This window comes from Dasypus novemcinctus, chromosome 9 (genome assembly GCF_030445035.2).
Source record: "Dasypus novemcinctus isolate mDasNov1 chromosome 9, mDasNov1.1.hap2, whole genome shotgun sequence".
Lineage (NCBI taxonomy): Eukaryota > Metazoa > Chordata > Mammalia > Cingulata > Dasypodidae > Dasypus > Dasypus novemcinctus.
Genome location: NC_080681.1, coordinates 114,031,863 through 114,049,096, shown reverse-complemented (window position 1 = coordinate 114,049,096; position 17,234 = coordinate 114,031,863). Strand labels below are relative to the sequence as shown.

At 38.6% G+C, this 17,234-nt stretch overlaps 1 protein-coding gene across 50 annotated transcripts in view; it reads right to left on the bottom strand.

The window, feature by feature from the left end:
* The window catches only part of EIF4G3 (eukaryotic translation initiation factor 4 gamma 3), a 439,835-nt gene that overhangs the window by 30,924 nt on the left and 391,677 nt on the right, over window positions 1–17,234 (bottom strand). For all 50 annotated transcript variants that reach the window (XM_071217722.1, XM_071217735.1, XM_071217737.1 and 47 more), the window contains 2 exons: window positions 14,097–14,269; window positions 12,480–12,605 (listed from right to left, as the gene is read on the bottom strand). In XM_071217722.1, coding sequence (XP_071073823.1) covers window positions 12,480–12,605; window positions 14,097–14,269 — 299 coding nt within the window. The remainder of the gene's footprint in view (window positions 1–12,479; window positions 12,606–14,096; window positions 14,270–17,234) is intronic.

Below are 17,234 nucleotides of genomic sequence, written 5' to 3'. Positions count from 1 at the left end.
TTGGTGTGATATTCATGAAGCCATTTCCTATTACAAGGTCCTGTAGATGTTTCCCTACACTGCTTTCTAAGGTCTTTATGGTCTTGGCTCTTATATTTAGGTCTTTGATCCATCTTGAGTTGATCTTTGTATAAGGTGTGAGATGGTAATCCTCTTTCATTCTTCTACATATAGCTATCCAGTTCTCCAGGCACCATTTGTTAAATAGGCCATTCTCTCCCAGTTGTGAGTGTTTGGTGGCTTTATCGAATATTATATGGCTATATACATGAGGTTCTATATCTGAACTTTCAATTCGATTCCATTGGTCTGTGTGTCTCTCCTTATGCCAGTACCATGCTGTTTTCACTACTGTAGCTTTGTAGTATGTTTTGAAGTCAGGAAGTGTGATTCCTCCTATTTCGTTTTTCTTTTTCAATATGTCTTTGGCTATTCGGGGCCTCTTTTTATTCCAAATAAATTTCATAGTTAGTTTTTCTAGTTCCTTAAAGAAGGCTGTGTTGATTTTTATTGGGGTTGCATTGAATGTGTAGATCAGTTTTGGTAGGATAGACATCTTAATAATATTCAGTCTTCCTATCCATGAACAGGGAATATTCTTCCATTTATTTAGGTCTTCTTTGATTTCCTTGAACAATCTTGTATAGTTCTCGATGTATAAGTTTTTTACCTCTTTAGTTAAATTTATTCCTAAGTATTTGATTTTTTTATTTACTATTGTGAATGGTATTTGTTTCTTGATTTCCTCCTGATCTTGCTCATTATTGGTGTATAGAAATGCTACTGATTTTTGTGCATTGATCTTATAACCTGCGACTTTGCTAAACTCATTTATGAGTTCTAGGAGCTTTGTTGTAGATCTCTCAGGGTTTTCTATATATAGGATCATGTCATCTGCAAATAATGAAATTTTGACTTCTTCCCTTCCAATTTGAATGCCTTTTATATCTGGTTCTTGTCTCAGTGCTCGAGCCAGTACTTCCAAGACAATGTTAAATAGGAGCGGAGACAATGGGCATCCTTGTCTTGTTCCTGATTTTAGAGGGAAGGATTTCAGGATTTCGCCATTGTAAACAATGTTGGCTTTAGGTTTTTCATATATACTCTTTATCATGTTCAAAAAGTTTCCTTGTATTCCGATCTTTTGGAGTGTTTTTATCAGGAAGGGGTGCTGTATTTTGTCAAATGCCTTTTCTGCATCTATAGATATAATCATGTGGTTTTTTTCTCTCAATCTGTTTATATGGTGTATTACATTGATTGATTTTCTTATGTTGAACCATCCTTGCATACCTGGAATAAATCCCACTTGGTCATGGTGTATAATTCGTTTAATGTGTTGTTGAATACGATTAGCAAGTATTTTGTTAAGTATTTTTGCGTCTAGGTTCATTAGAGAAATTGGTCTGTAATTTTCCTTTCTTGTGGTGTCTTTGTTTGGCTTTGGTACTAGGGTAATGTTGGCATCATAGAAGGAATTAGGCAGTGTTTCTTCTGTTTCGATTTTTTGGAATAGTTTCAACAGGATTGGTGTTAGTTCTTTCCGGAATGTTTTGTAGAATTCCCCTGTGAAGCCGTCTGGCCCTGGGCTCTTCTTAGTTGGGAGATTTTTAATGACTGATTCTATGTCTTTGCTTGTGATTGGTTTGTTAAGATCATCAATTTCTTCTTTCGTCAGTATGGGCTGCTTATGTATTTCTAGGAATTTGTCCATTTCCTCTAAATTGTCATTTTTGTTGGAATATAGTTTTTCAAAGTATCCTCTTATGATAGTCTTTATTTCTGTGGGGTCAGTGGTGATATCACCTTTCTCATTTCTTATTTTGTGTATTTGCATCTTTTCTCTTTTTTTCTTTGTTAGTCTCGCTAAAGGTTTGTCAATTTTGTTGATCTTCTCAAAAAACCAGCTCTTGGTCTTGTTTATTTTTTCAAGTGCTTTCTTATTTTCTATTTCATTTAGTTCTGCTCTTATCTTTGTTATTTCCTTCCTTCTTCTTCCTGTTGGGTTACTTTGTTGTTGTTTTTCTAATTCCTTCAAATGTGCAGTTAATTCTTCAATTTCTGCTCTTTCTTCTTTTTTGATATATGAATTTATGGCTATAAATTTCCCTCTCAGTACCGCTTTTGCTGCATCCCATAAATTTTGGTATGTTGTGTTATCATTATCATTTGTTTCAAGGTAGTCATTGATTGTTTTTGAGATTTCCTCTTTGACCCACTGTTTTTCTAAGAGTGTGCTGTTTAATTTCCAAATTGTCGTGTGAAGTCTGGGTCTCTGTCCCTTGCAAATTTCCAGCTTGACTCCACTGTGGTCAGAGATATTGTTTTGTATGTTTTCGATCTTTCTGAATTCATTAAGCCTTTCTTTGTGGCCTAGCATATGGTCAATCTTGGAGAATGTTCCATGTGCGCTTGAGAAAAATGTATATCCTGCTGTGTTTGGGTGTAATGATCTATATATGTCTATTAGATCCAGCTCTTCTAATATACTGTTCAAATGTTTTGTTTCTTTAGTGATTCTCTTTTGAGATGTTCTGTCCAGAGTTGATAGTGGTGTATTAAAATCCCCCACTATAATTGTAGATGCATCTATTCTTTCACTTAGTTTTTCCAACGTTTGCCTCACATATTTAGAGGCGCCCTTGTTAGGAGCATAAATATTTATGATTGTTTGATCTTCTTGACAAATTGTCCCTTTCACTAAAATATAGTATCCTTCTTTGTCTCTCACAATTGTTTCGCATTTAAAGTCTATTTTGTCTGATATTAATATAGCTACTCCTGCATTTTTTTGGTTGTTGTTTGCTTGTATGATTGTTTTCCAGCCATTCACTTTCAACCTCCATGAGTCTCTGGGTCTAAGATGTGTCTCTTGTAGGCAGCATATAGATGGGTCGTATTTCCTTATCCAGTGTCCCAGTCTGAATCTTTTGATAGGTGAGTTTAATCCGTTGACATTCAGTGTTATTACGTTTAGAGAGTTATTTATGGTAGCCATATTTTGGTTGGATTTGTGTTTGTTATATTTTGTTTGTATTATTTTATTTTCCCCTTCTATGTTTGTCTTTCTTGTTGCTTTTACACTCTCCTCCATCTCTGACTGTCCTGTTTTTTCCTTTCTTCCTGCAGAATTCCCTTAAGAATTTCTTGAAGGGGAGGTTTCTTGTTGATATACTCTTTCAGTTTCTGTTTATCTGTGAATATTTTGAACTCTCCATCATTTTTGAATGCTAGTTTAGCTGGATAGAGTATTCTTGGTTGGAAATTTTTTTCCTTTAGTACCTTGACTATATCATACTACTGCCTTCTTGCCTCCATCGTTTCAGATGAGAAATCAGCACTTAATCTTATGGAGTTTCCCTTGTATGTGATGGTTTTCTTTTCTCTTGCTGCTTTTAGAATTTTTTCTTTGTCTTGAGCATTGGATAATTTGACAAGTATATGTCTTGGGGTGGGCCTGTTGGGGTTTATGACCAGTGGAGTGCGCTGTGCTTCTTGGATATGTACATCTGTCCTTTCAGTAGATTTGGGAAGTTTTCATTCATTATTTCCTGCAACACTCCTTCTGACCCCTTTCCCTTCTCTTCTCCTTCTGGAATGCCTATAATACGTATGTTTGAGCGTTTTGCGTTATCATTCAGGTCCCTAAGTCCTATCTGGATTTTTTCTACCTTTTTATTGACCACTTCTACTATCTGTTTGATTTCCAATGCACTGTCTTCCACATCACTAATTCTCTGCTCTGCCTCTTCTAGTCTGCTGATATTTGCTGCAAGTGTATTTTTGATTTCTTGAATTGTGGTGTTCATTTCCATCATATCTGTTATTTTTTTGCGCATGTCTGCAATTTCCCCTCCGAGTGTTGTCTTCACGCTGTTAACCTCTTTCATTACTTCATCAAATTTGTCGGTGATAAATGTTCTGAGATCTTTCATTGCTTGTGCGAAGTCCTGCCCCCCTTCCTGATTTTCAGTTTGTTGATTGGATTCAGCCATGTTTTCCTGATTACTGGTTTGGTTTGTAGATTTTTGTTGCTGTCTTGTCAACATTTTTTCTTTGACGGGTTTAATCAGTTCCTTAGCTTCTTTGTCTAGTCTTGGAGATTAATTAGCTGTTGTTTTTGCGTGAGTGTTATATCTTCTCTTTGTCACTTTGTTCTTCTTATTCCAATTTCTTATTGCTAGTTAAGCTCACTTTAAAGGAAAGTATTGGTGCTGGGGAAAGTCAATTGTGTAAGGAAGGAGAAAGTGTGAAGTAGTATTGGTGATATATGTTTACAAAGCAACAATATGAGTTCTGGGAGGATGGAGGTTAGATCATGTAAATTGTGTAGAGTTATAGTAGTAGGAAAGTACCTATAATGAGGTAGACGACTGAATATGGGAGGAATGTGGTACGTACTAAGAGGCTATTGTTTTCGTGAGAGAGGGAAAGAGAAAAGAAAGGTAATAGTTTCAGGGATGAATACCAGATGGAAAACTAAACAAAGGTATTAGAAATTAAGAGTTAGACACTTTGTGGATCAAAGAAAGGGAGATGGAATATAGGAGAGATAGCAGATGGTGGAGGATATCAAGTTGTAGGGGAAAGGGGATAGTGTAGATAGGCTAAATCTATTCACAGAGAAATGAGGCAGTGGAGGGTGAGGAAACCCAGCAAATGTGAGGTATTTCCTGTAGGACCTATTGTATTGTTAAGGTAAAATAGTATAAGAAGAATATTGGGGACAAGAAAGAGAGGATTGAAAGAAAAAAAAAAAAAAAAAAAGAACAACAAGAACAACAACAACAAAAAATTAAAAAATTAAAAAATAAAAAAACAAAAAAAAAACCCCAAAGAACAGAAACCCCGCCGCCAGGCCCAGCTGGGCTCAGCTGGGCTCCGGTCCCCCGCCCGCCGCCCGCCGCGGCTCGGCTGGGCTCGGCTGGGCTCGGCCAGGCTCGGCTTTCCCGCCCGCCGCCCGGCGCAGCACGGCTCGGCTCTCCCGCTTGCCGCCCGGCGCGGCGCGGCTGGGCTCGGCCGAGCTCAGCCGGGCTCTGCCCCTCCGCCCGCCGCGGCTCAGCCGGGCTCGGCCGGACTCGGCTACCCTGGCCGCCGCCCACCGGGGCTCCGCGCGGTGCTAGCTGCCTCGGCTCCACCTACCCAAGGAGGGAATCCTCCACACGTAGCTGGGATCTCCGTGTATATTTCACAGATGGATCCTCTCTGTTACCTTCCCTCCAAATCGATGTCCAGACACCTCCGGACCAGGAAAAATCCCGAAACAGCCGGTCCCAAAGAGTCTCCGACGCCTCCCAGCCAATTCCCCCCAGGAGCTAGTAACCCGGAAGTTCACTCAGCCGCCATCTTGCCTCCCCCTCCTGAGAAGTCCCAATTTATATCTTATAGACCAGTCCTTTCCGTTACCTTCCCACCAAATCGATGTCCAGACACTTCCTGCCCTGAAAAAATCCTGAAAAAGCCTGGTCCCGGAGAACCTCCAGCGGTGCCCAGCTGCCTCTTCCCAGGAGAGACGGCAAGGCAAGCTCACTCAGCCACCATCTTGCCGGAAGTCCCTCCTCTTATCTCCTTTAAGAATCCACCACCTATCACCAGGTTTTTATTTTAATTTTTAAAAGATTTATTTCTCCTCACCCTCTTGTTGTTTGCACTTGCTGTTTCTATGTCTTATTTTTTTTAGGAGGCACTGGGAACTGAACCCAGGATCTCCAGTGTGGGAGGGAGATACCTAATTGCTTGAGCCACCTCCACTCCCTGCTTTGTTGTGTCTCTCATTATGTTTTTTTCTTGTGTCTCTTGTTGTATCATCTTGTGCTGTCAGCTTGCTGTCTTCTTTAGGAGGCACCAGGAACCAAACCACAGACTTCCCAAGTGTTAGGAGGGAGCCCAATCACTTGAGCCACATCCGCTTCCTTACCACCAGGTCTTGAAGGTATTTTCCTACATTTTCTTCTAGAAGCTTTATAGTTCTTGCTTTTATATTTAGGTTTTTGATCCATTTTAAGTTAATTTTTTTAAAAGTGTGAGATAGGGGTCCTCTTTCCTTTCCTTGGCTATGGATATCCAGTTCTCTCAGCACCATTTGTTGAATGGACTGTTCTACCTGAGCTGGGTGGTTTGACAGGCTTGTCAAAAATCCCTTTGCCATGAATAGGAGGGTCTGTTTCTGAACCATCCATTCAGTTCCATTGGTATATGTGTCTGTCTTTATGCCAGTACCATGCTGTTTTACCACTGTAGCTAGGTAATATGATTTAAAGTCCACATGTGAGAGTCCTCCAACTTCACTTTTCCTTTTTAAGACGTTTATGGCTATTCAGGATCCCTTACCCTTTCAAATAAATTTGATAATCATGTTTTCCACTTATATAAAAAATGCTGGTGGAATTTTTATTAGGATTGCATTGAATCTGTATATCAATTTGGGTAGAACTGTCATCTTAATGATATTTAGTCTTCCGATCTGTGGGCATGGAATGTTCTTCCAATTATTTAGGTCTTTTTTGATTTCTTTTAACAATGAATTGTAGTTTCTGAATACAAGTGCTTTACATTGTTGGTTAAGTTTATTCCTAAGTATCTGATTCTTTTAGTCGCTATTGTAAATGGAATTTTTTCCCCAGACTTCCTCCTCAGATTATGCATTGCTAGTGTCTTTTAAAATCTATTTCATCTAATATAGCACATTTATTTATTTATTTGTTACTTCATGCGTGGAATATCTTTTTCCAACCTTTCACTTGCAATCTATTAGTATCCTTGGGTGTAAGGTGAGTCTCTAGCATTCAGATTATAGGTGGCTCATATTTTCTTATCTATTCCACCAGTCTGTGTCTTTTGATTGGGGAGTCTAATGCATTAACATTCAATGTTATTACTGTAAAGGCAGTTCTTATTTCACCCATTTTGACTTTTGGGTTTTATCTGTCATATTTTATTTCCACTATGCTTTTGAGACTTTTAGTTACTTTTACTGATATAATCTTCATTTCTAGACTCTCTTCCAAGCCTCTCTCTCCTGTCTTTTCTTTTTCAGACTGTAGCATACCCTTTAGCATTTCCTGCAAAGCTGGTCTCTTGATTACAAACTCTCTGAGTTTCTGTTTATCTATGGATATTCTAAATTTGCCCTCATTTCTGAAAGACAATCTTGTCAGATATAAGATTCTAGGTTGGAAGCTTTTCTCTTACAGTATCTTTTTTTAAAAAAGATACATAGATCACACAAAATGTTACATTAAAAAATATGAGGTTCCCATATACCCCAATCCCCATACCCTCCCACTTGCAGTATCTTAAATATATCATACCACTGTCTTCTTGCCTCCATGGTTTCTGATGAGAAATTGGCACTTACTCTTATTGGGTATCCCTTATATATTATTCATTGCTTTTCTTTTGTTGCTGTCAGGATTCTTTGTCTTTGGCATTTGACATTCTGATTAGTATGTGTCTTGAGTTGGTCTATTCGGATTTATTCAGATGGAAGTATGTTGTGCTTCTTGGACATGGATATCTATGTCCTACAATAGGGTTGGGAAATTTTCTATCATTATTTCTTCAAATATTCCTTCTGCACCTTTGCCCTTCTCTTCTCCTTCTGGGACACCCATGACACTTTTGTTTGCACATTTCTTGATGTTGTTTAGTTCCCTGAGCCCTTGCTCAATTTTTTCCATTCTTCATCTGTTATTCTTTTTTTTTTTTTTTTTTTGCTTTTGAAGTTTTAATATGGATGTTGATTTCTGATAGGATTTTACAAATATTGAAAATAGCTTCCAGATTCTTTTTTTTCTTTTAAGGATCTTTGTAGATTCACATGCGCTACCAGATTTGATGAGTGCATTTATCATCAATGTTCTGGAGAGAAAAGCATTCACTGACTTTTAAAAATTATAATCAACATCAATAAATTACAAGTCTTGATTATTCCTACATATGTTTTCATAAACGGTTCAGTATAGTTTTGAAAAGACAAAGTAAGCACTTTTTGCATTTAGATAAAAATTTTTAAATATAAGGCAAGACTACAAAGCAATGTGACAAGTATTCTTCTGATACTGTCAACTGGATTAAAAGGCAATCCCTAGAATTCCTAGAATTCCAGAAATGTTCTGAACAAGTAAAGCATGAATAGAAATATTATCAATTTAATTTTCAATCAGGATAAACTACATTCAACCAGGAATCAAGGGATCTGGGTTCTTGTTACCACCTTTTATGGTATGATCTTAAGTCTCTCAATTCTGGATACCAGAAGCTCCATCATAAAATGAAAGAAACGAAGTGATGTCATTCTGAATATCCTTTCCAGCTCTGTTATTTTGTAGTGCCATGAAATCATAGTTACATGCTCCAAACTGTTTTGGGTTAAGGATTTAAAACCCTGTAACCAAAGTATAGTATTTTTAAAATTTCTACTTCTTTTTTTAAGTCTCATTCTTAATTTAAAAATATATTTCATATTTTTCTATGCATTTAAGTATATTTTCCTACTCAACAGCCTCTTCATTTTTAGCAGTTAAAAGTTTTTAAGGATTTTTTTTTCTATTTCTGGTCTCTATTTGTTTTCAGCTTGGATTTTTAATTTCTCCAAAACCTCTTCTGGGCTTGTGGAGGCCAAAAGCTTCACCACCTTCTCACAAGATTTACCACTCTTATCCAAAACCACATCACTCTTCCTGAGTTCTAAGACCTTGGAAAGGTACTGATAGAGCTCAGCATTAGCTTCTCCTTCTGAGGGAGGTGCTGCAATAACTACATTTACGGTTTCAGGTGTCAAATCTGTTATAGCATTTTGCTTGGAGCCAGGTTTGGCATGGATGGCTATGGCAACACAACCTTTAGGATCAACTGCCACAGGACTAGAGGCAGGAAGTGGTCTCTCTGCTTCCTTGCTCTGGTTTTTACCCTTGTTCATTGCACCAGCTTTCTTAGGCATCTTGATGCCAAAGGGGAGCCAAAGGCATCTTGATGCCAAACACAGGTCTGAGTACCGGGTCCTGCCCAGAGTTGCCTCAGCCTGCAGGGCAGCTGTGGCATCCCCACCCGCTAAGGCTCAAAGACGGGCGGCCCTGCTCCAGAACAATCTGTTATGTTTTATATTCACTTTCAGAGGGTATTTCTTCAAGCTTACCAATCCTTTCTTCTGCCTCCTCAAATCTGCTATTATATGATTCCAGTGTGTTTTTAACTTCATTTATTATGCCTTTCATTCCCGTAAGGTCTGCTGTTTTTCTATGTATGCTTTCAAATTCTTTTTTGTGCTCATCCAATGTCTTCTTAATATCCTTAATCTCTTTAGCCATATCATTGAATTTATTAAGGGTCTTTGTTTGAACATTTATGATTAGTTGTCTCAACTCCTTTATGTCATCTGGAGGCTTATCTTGTTCCTTTAACTGGGCCATATCTTTCTGTTTCTTGGTGTGGAAACAGATTTTTTGTTGGTGTCTTGACATCTGGCTTACTTGACATCTGGGTGCAGTTTCTCTCTTTAGTCTAGGGCTTTCTTGCCCTTTCTCCCTTGCTGGTTGTGTAGTAGGACTCAAGAATGTAGTTGGTGTTGTAAGCTATGAAGCCTCAAGCTGCTTGCACTGCCCAAGGGACTGACGAAGCTTCTCCCAATTTTTTCCTTTTCCGGGAGTAGGGACAGAGCTAAGCTATGTGTAATAATCCAAGTCATGCAGGCCTAGACTCTAGCTGTCCAGAGAGACTGATGAAGCTTCATGCCCATTTCTCCCCTGCCTTGGGCCAGGATGGTGCTACAGGTGTGGGCAGCAATATATGCCATATGGGTCCAAAATGATTGCAGTTGCCCCGGTAGACTTCTGACTATTCAGTCTGTGCCAGTCGAATGCAGCTGCAGTTACTTGGAGGGGTCAGTGCAGGGCCTACCAGCCTCCTCCCTGCTAGAGGTGGGACTAAAGCCTAGGCTAGGGATGCAGTCCAATCTGGGTCAAAGAAGCTGGTCCCTCCCATCATTGTGATTTTCTGTCAGCCTGGCTTCCCCTCATGCCGGAGGTGGGGTCAAAATGGCAGCTACCAGCCTCTTTCCGACTTGGACAGGTTCACACTTTAGCTGTTCTTAGGGTTATATTTTAGTCAGCCAAATTTACTAATCAGTAGCTGAAGTTGGTGCCCAACTGTCTCTTCCTCCCCCATTTTTAGAAAGTGAAATTTCCAATTCCACCTGTGGAATACCTCCCAAAGCGGCTTATGCCACCAGTGGAGGATGGGCACAGGCCTCAGGGCATGGAGTGCTCTACTTTTGAATTTTCTATTCAGATGAGCAGTCTCCTCCTTCCATTCTTTCAAGGATGTTGTAGGATGCTCTTCTGGTCTCCTGGAGCCCGCAAACAGGTGCTTTAGATGGCTCTGGGTGATTACTAACTGCCCTGGAGCAGGAGCTGACTCTGGGAACTCCTTACTCTGTGCCATCTTGCTAGTTGTTTACCTTTTTCTTTAACCATTTAAATGATGAAAGCAATGTTAAGATCATTCTCAGTAATCTATTTATTTACTTAAGCTCTGCCTCAAACCAAAAGGAGAGAAGTCCCCTAGGTTTCAGGGAGCTGTTAAGCTTAATTTATAAGAGTATTTTCCTTGTTAGGGAAGGAAGTTTTTCTTTATAGAATATGGATGAAACAGAAGGGTACCATTTTTTTTTCATAGTCTAGTTCAGGTATTTCCCAAACTGTTCCACAGGATATGAATGACATCAATAATTATTCCTCAAAAAAGTACTTCACAGTCAATCAAGTGAAGAAACGCTGAATGAAACAAAGCTAAATAGTTTTTTTTCTTTTAAGATTTATTTTTTATTTCTCTCCCCCTCCCACACCCCCAACCCCCCGAGGTGTCTGCTCTCTGTGTCCATTTGCTGTGTGTTCTTCTGTGACTGCTTCTATCCTTATCAGTGGCACCAGGAATCTGTGTTTCTTTTTGTTGTGTCATCTTGTTGTGTCAGTTCTCTGTGTGTGTGGCACCATTCTTGGGCAGGCTACACTTTCTTTCGCGCTGGGCAGCTCTCCTTACAGGGCGCACTCCTTGCATGTGGGGCTCCCGTATGCGGGGGCCATCCCTGCATGCATCAGCACTGTGCATGGGCCAGCTTCACACGGGTCAAGGAGGCCCGGGGTTTGAACCATGGACCTCCCATGTGGTAGGTGAATGCCCTATCCATTGGGCCAAGTCTGCTTCCCTAATAGTTTTTATTTGTTGTTGTTTTGTTTAACCATAAGATTTTATAGTCTTTAAATAAATAAAATAAAAAATAAAGCACATTATTCATTTTATTCCCCTCCCCCTCCCCTGCCCTGCTGTTTTTGCTGTCTGTGTCTATTTGCTGTGTGATTTTCTGTATCTACTTTTTTTTTGTTTTTGTCTTCTCTTCTTGTTTTTCTCCTCTAGGAATTACCAGGAATCGATCCTGGGGACGTTTGATGTGGAGAGAGGTTCCCTGTCAATTGCGCCACCTCAGTTCCAGGGCTCTGCTGCTCTTCACCCTGACTTGCCCCTTTGTCTCTCTTTAGGTTGCATCATCATCTTGCCTTGTGACTTACTTGGTGGGCAGTGGCTCACCATGCGGGTATTTAGCTTGCTGTGCAGGCACTCAGCTCATCATGTGGGCACTGGCTCGCCCCATGGGCACTCAGCTTGCCATACAGGCACTCACAAGGGCACTCGGCTTACCATGTGGGCACTTGGCTCGCTGTGCGGGCACCCACATGGACACTTGGCTTGTAGCACGGGCACTCAGCTTACCATGTGGGTACTCAGCTTACCATGCAAGCACTCAGCTCGCCACATGGGCACTGGCTCTTTTTTCACCAGGAGGCCCCAGGGATTGAACCAAGGTCTTCCCATATGGTAGGTAGAGGCCTTATCATTTGAGCCATATCTGCTTCTCTACTATGCTGTAATTGCAAAGAAAATCTCAAAGAAAAGCGCCAAAATAGTATGCAGAGTTTGACTATATATATAAACAGTTTTTGGGGAAACACTAGTGTTTTGAAGAACAAAGTTGAAGAACTGGTCTATACTATGTAGCATTAATTCCCTATTTACATCCAAATCTAGGAAAACTTAAGCCCTCAGTTTTCCCCAAGCATGTGCTATGTAAATGCCACAGTCTGATGAGCTACAATGTGGAAATATAACTTCTTATAGCACTGGAACAGTGACAGACACAAAAACCAAATTAACACTAAGCTTCCAGGAGTAATCATCTTCCAGTTACATGATGGTGAAGCCATACCTACAATCACTGCTACCTCAATGAACCACAAGGACATCATATCCCCATTATGTCTCCAGTATAGATGTAGTGTAATGCAACATTGAGAGGTCTTAAATCAGTGCTTATAGAGTCACAAGCTGCATCCAAGAGAGCCTTCAAAGGCACTATGCTAGAGAGTCAACTGGTGAATTTTGTCAGTTCAACTTGATATACATCAAAAGAAGCAAGTACAACTTACATGATAAGTTCTCTCATGGAGATCCCATCTTCCTTTAATACAGGGGTCACCAATTCAGCAAGGTATAACCAAATATGGGGAATATCAATAGCCATATCATCTGCCAATTCCAAGGTTTCTGAAAAACTGAAAAAGGGGGAAAATATTCACATGCAAATGCAATTCAAAAGTTAATCTTTTATTTTTTAATAAAATGAGCCAGTCAACAAATACATATGAAACATCTGCTATGTGTTAGATACTGTTCTAGGCACCGAGTGGAGCAGAGAGAATAGTACAAAAAAAAAGCATACTTTTGGACAGGCATAATTCTTTGAAGAATATGAACAAGGGTATTGGTTCCTCCAAATACAGAGAATGACCAGAAAATACCTCTTTATGGAGGTGACATTTGAAAGACTTAACTGTCAAAATGGAGGCAGCCATCCAATTTAATAGACCGCTATCCAATTTAATCTCAAACCATAGAGTTCACCATAGTGGAAAAGCATATCCTCCAAGTCAATAAGCAATTAATAGCTACTGTAATGCAGACCACACACAAAGACAAGAATCCTTGTCCTTAATAATTAGCTTATAATATGGAAAAACTGGGCAGATGACAAAAGTCTGATATCATTTAAATATTATTATTAAATGTTACAAACTTTTGTACTTCTAAAGAAAAGGTAATGGTTTTATGCCTTTATGCTAAGAAATATAAATATTTAGGCACATGAAGTAAAATAAATGGGAATTAAATATAAACCTCAAGAAATTCAAATACAGAATAATAGCACAGTTCTACTTAGGCTGAAAATCATGACTATTTAGAAGTAAAAACTAATTCAAGAGTTTGTTAATTATTCCCATATACAGAATATATGTTCAAATACAAAAGTGAATTTAGCTCTAGGAGAAATGCATAATTGAGAGTACTAAGGAGGGAGGAATAAATTAAGGGACAAAGGGCAGGTGATGCTTGTTTTCATTTTCTTTCAGAAAGGTAAACCCTTCTTTCTAGTGGTAGCTCTTTCTAAATTAAAAAAATAATAATGACATGTAGACCTGAGGCAGATAAAAATAGTATACTTTAACTAGAAACTGAAGTGGCAATGAAAAAGTACATGATTTATATATGCATATATCTGAAGGATAATATTTAAATGATATCAAGACTTTTTAATCTGTCCAGGTTTTTCCTAATTATAACATTGTTTCCACTGTAATGAAAGTACCTCACTAATGCAAAATGTTAATAGGGAAAACGATAGAAAGGAGTATACAGAAGGTCTACTTTCTACAACTGCTCTAATTAAAAAAAAAAAAAAAAGTACATTTAGGGGTTTACACATAAATAGTCTGGGTGAGGGCCTAAGAGTTTCCCTGAGGTCTCTGCTACCTTACTCACACTGTGGTTTAGGTCTAACAAGAAGATATAAAAAACTAAAAGATAACCTGTATGCAATCTATAAAATTCTATTATATCAACCAACATTATTACATATAATCAACGTATTTCAGTGGACATAATTTTTATCTACAGAAAAAGTTAAGTACTTAAAAAGAGAAATACTTTTAAAATGACCTATCCCCAAAAGTCTAGTAACTGAATACTACTCTGAGTAGGATACCAACCCTTTGAAAAAGTCCTGTTTGCTGAGTTTCTCTGACTGTACCAGCTGATATAGTAACTGGCCCATGTGATCCCTGGTGATCTGGCTCCTTTCCAGGGTGGACTCCACTCCCACTCTTACAAAAACATGCAGCAGGCCCTGGGCATTCAGCTCTTCCACACACTGCATGGCTTCCTGTTCAAACAGCAAATAAAGGCTTACTCCAAAATCTAGATAGAATCACCAGAGAGTTAAGATAATTTAAAAATTTTTCATCTACGACAACATCAATAGAGAGTTCCATAAACAAGACAGTTTTCATATTTAAGTATTTTTTAAAACATTGCTCAGTAAAATACAGTAATGGGTATTAGTCATATTAAAAAAAAAGAACAGTATATCTTTGTAAGGATGTCATGTTTAGGTTAGCAATTTTATTAAACATCATTAAGAAGACCAGAGACAAAAATGTATTTTTCTACTTAATTTTTACCTATTTTATGTTCATGTAAAATTTTAAGTGAAACAGAATTAAATGTCATGATTCAATGGCCTTAAAAGGGCAATTGAAGTAATTCTGTTTTGGTAGGTTAATATTTTCACAATCTTCAATAAAAAAGGTCTTCCTCCATTGGAAAGTTACACATAGGGATATGGTTAGTTTAAATATTAAAATCCTTTTAGGAAGTTCTTGTGGTGTGGGGTAGTGGTCCTAATTGTAGGGTGATCTGGGTAGATTAGTATCCTTGGCTTGGAGGGTAAAAGATTGGCAGCCAGGATTCTGAGAGCTAAGTTGGGGAAAGGGTTGCTCCATATTCTATCTCAACTGTGCCTGGTGTCTCTGAGTCCAAAATTCTTCCACTCAACCTCTGAAGAATAACTCTTCTGAGGGTGGAAAGTACATGTGGGAAAGGAAGTCACCTGACTGAAGAAGAGATGAAGGCATATCTAAGTATCTTATTGCTGCTGCTTTTTTCCCTTTCTGCTAGTTTAATCTATCCCCCAACTTTTTATTTTTAAAAATTTCAAACCTACAGAGAAGTTCAAAAGTATTACAGACATTCCTATACTTTCATTTAGGCTTAGAGTCACCAATTGCTAGTTTGCCATACCTGTCTACTTTATATATACATATACACATATATATACACAATTTCTCAATGAATCATCTGAAAGTAAATTTTAGATATTAACACACACACACACATACACACACACTATCCAGAAAGTTTAGAATGTATCTTCTAAGAACAAGGACATTAGTCTACAAACTATAACATTAGCACATTCACAAAATTTAATATTGATACAATATTACTGACATCTAGTACCTATTCAAATTACCACAATTTTCCCCAAATGTCCAATATAGCTTGTTGTTGTTCTAGGATCCAACCAAGAATCCTACATTACATTCAGCTGTCATGGTGTCTTTTTAGACTCCTTTAATCTAGAACAGTCCCCTCTCTGTCATGACAAAGATATTTTTGAAGCACTCAGGCCAGTTTGCCTCACAAAACTTTCTTATACTCACTTTTAATCAACAAATTCTTCCATTTTCAGCCCCACCTATGTCTTTATACACATTTTTAGTCTGCTAAATAATCACACTTCCTTCTAATTTCCAGCTTTGAAAATGTTTGTCTACTCCCTACCTCTTTGCTTTTGTGGGTTTTTACCTCATTTTGAACCTAGCACAATTGTTATAATGCCTTTTCAGGAGGGAGTAGAAATGAATGCAAGTATTCAATTCTCAGAATTTAACCAGAACTGTCTTGCAATGGGAGTTCATTCACTGTCTGCATAAAGGATCAACTAACTATATCATGATACTTGTGTTACAGCAGTTCATAACCTTGATCTCCCTGATTTTCTCATGATTTGCTTCTTGTCTTTGAGCTCTCAAGTTAAATGATACCTCCTGTAGTCTTCCCTGACTGCCCAATCACTGGCTATCATATTACTTTTACTTTTCTGCCTAGAGACATTATTTTTATAATGTTTTTTATTTATTATGGATCTTTAGGGTCATCTTTGCCTATACTCCCCACTAGTGAGCTTGATAAAAGCAGGGCCTTAACTATGTTGTTCACTGCATATACTATAGTATTCCCAGGTATGACCCCCTAAAATGTCGCTGGCACATTATAGGTGCTTGATAAATATATAGCACAGAGGTTTAAAACATAGTGGAGGCAGATAGATGTACATTTGAATCCTGGCTCTGTTACTTACTACTGCCTGTTGGGAATGTCACTTACCTTCTCAGCCTTGACTTCCTATCATACCCTATTGTGGGGATTAAAATAAAGTCTGTAATGCCAGCACAAAACACATGCTCAATAAACATACATTTGTAATACTATTAATAACAGTACCTATTAAGAAAAAAACCTTCCTTAGGATGAGCTCTGGAAGCCTTTAGCATGACACACTAATACTCTAAAAGTAATGAGATAAAACATAGCTGTGCTCTGAAGCTAGAAGCCTGGGTTTGAATCTTGAACCTGCCACTTACTGTTGGTATGACCTTGAGCAAGCTACTTAACATCTTTGTATTGGTATTTTCTTGTCTTTAGAAATATTATAATACCAACTTCAGGGAGGTATAATGAGGATTATGAAGATTAAAGGAATATACATAAAATATGTAGAAGAGCACCTAGCCCAAAGTAAGCCCTCAGTAAAAGTTAGATGTTGTTACCCAGTACTTATTCCCTCTCCGCTCCCCTGTACATTGCACAAAAAAATTCCTGAGTGGTAATGGATTCTGTCCCTTCCATACAAGAGGTTTGGTCTATGGTGATGTGTCTCCTAAGGGTCCTTTCATTGCACTTAAGTGTTACTAAAGTTTTTTGTTTTTTTTTTTAAAGATTTTATTCCCCCCCCCCTCCCTTGTCTGCTCTCTGTCTATTCCTTATGTGTTCTTCTGTGTCTGCTTGTATTCTCATTAGGTGGCTCTGGGAACTGATTCTGGGACCTTCTGGAGTGGGAGAGAGGCAATCATTCTCTTCTGCTACCCCAGCTCCCTGGTTTTGCTAAGTCTCTTATTGTCTCTCCTCTGTGTCTCTTTTTGTTGTGTCATCTTGCTGCGTCAGCTGTGTTGGCTGGCACTCCTGTGCAGGGCAGCACTCCTGGGCCATGTGGAATTCTGTGTGGG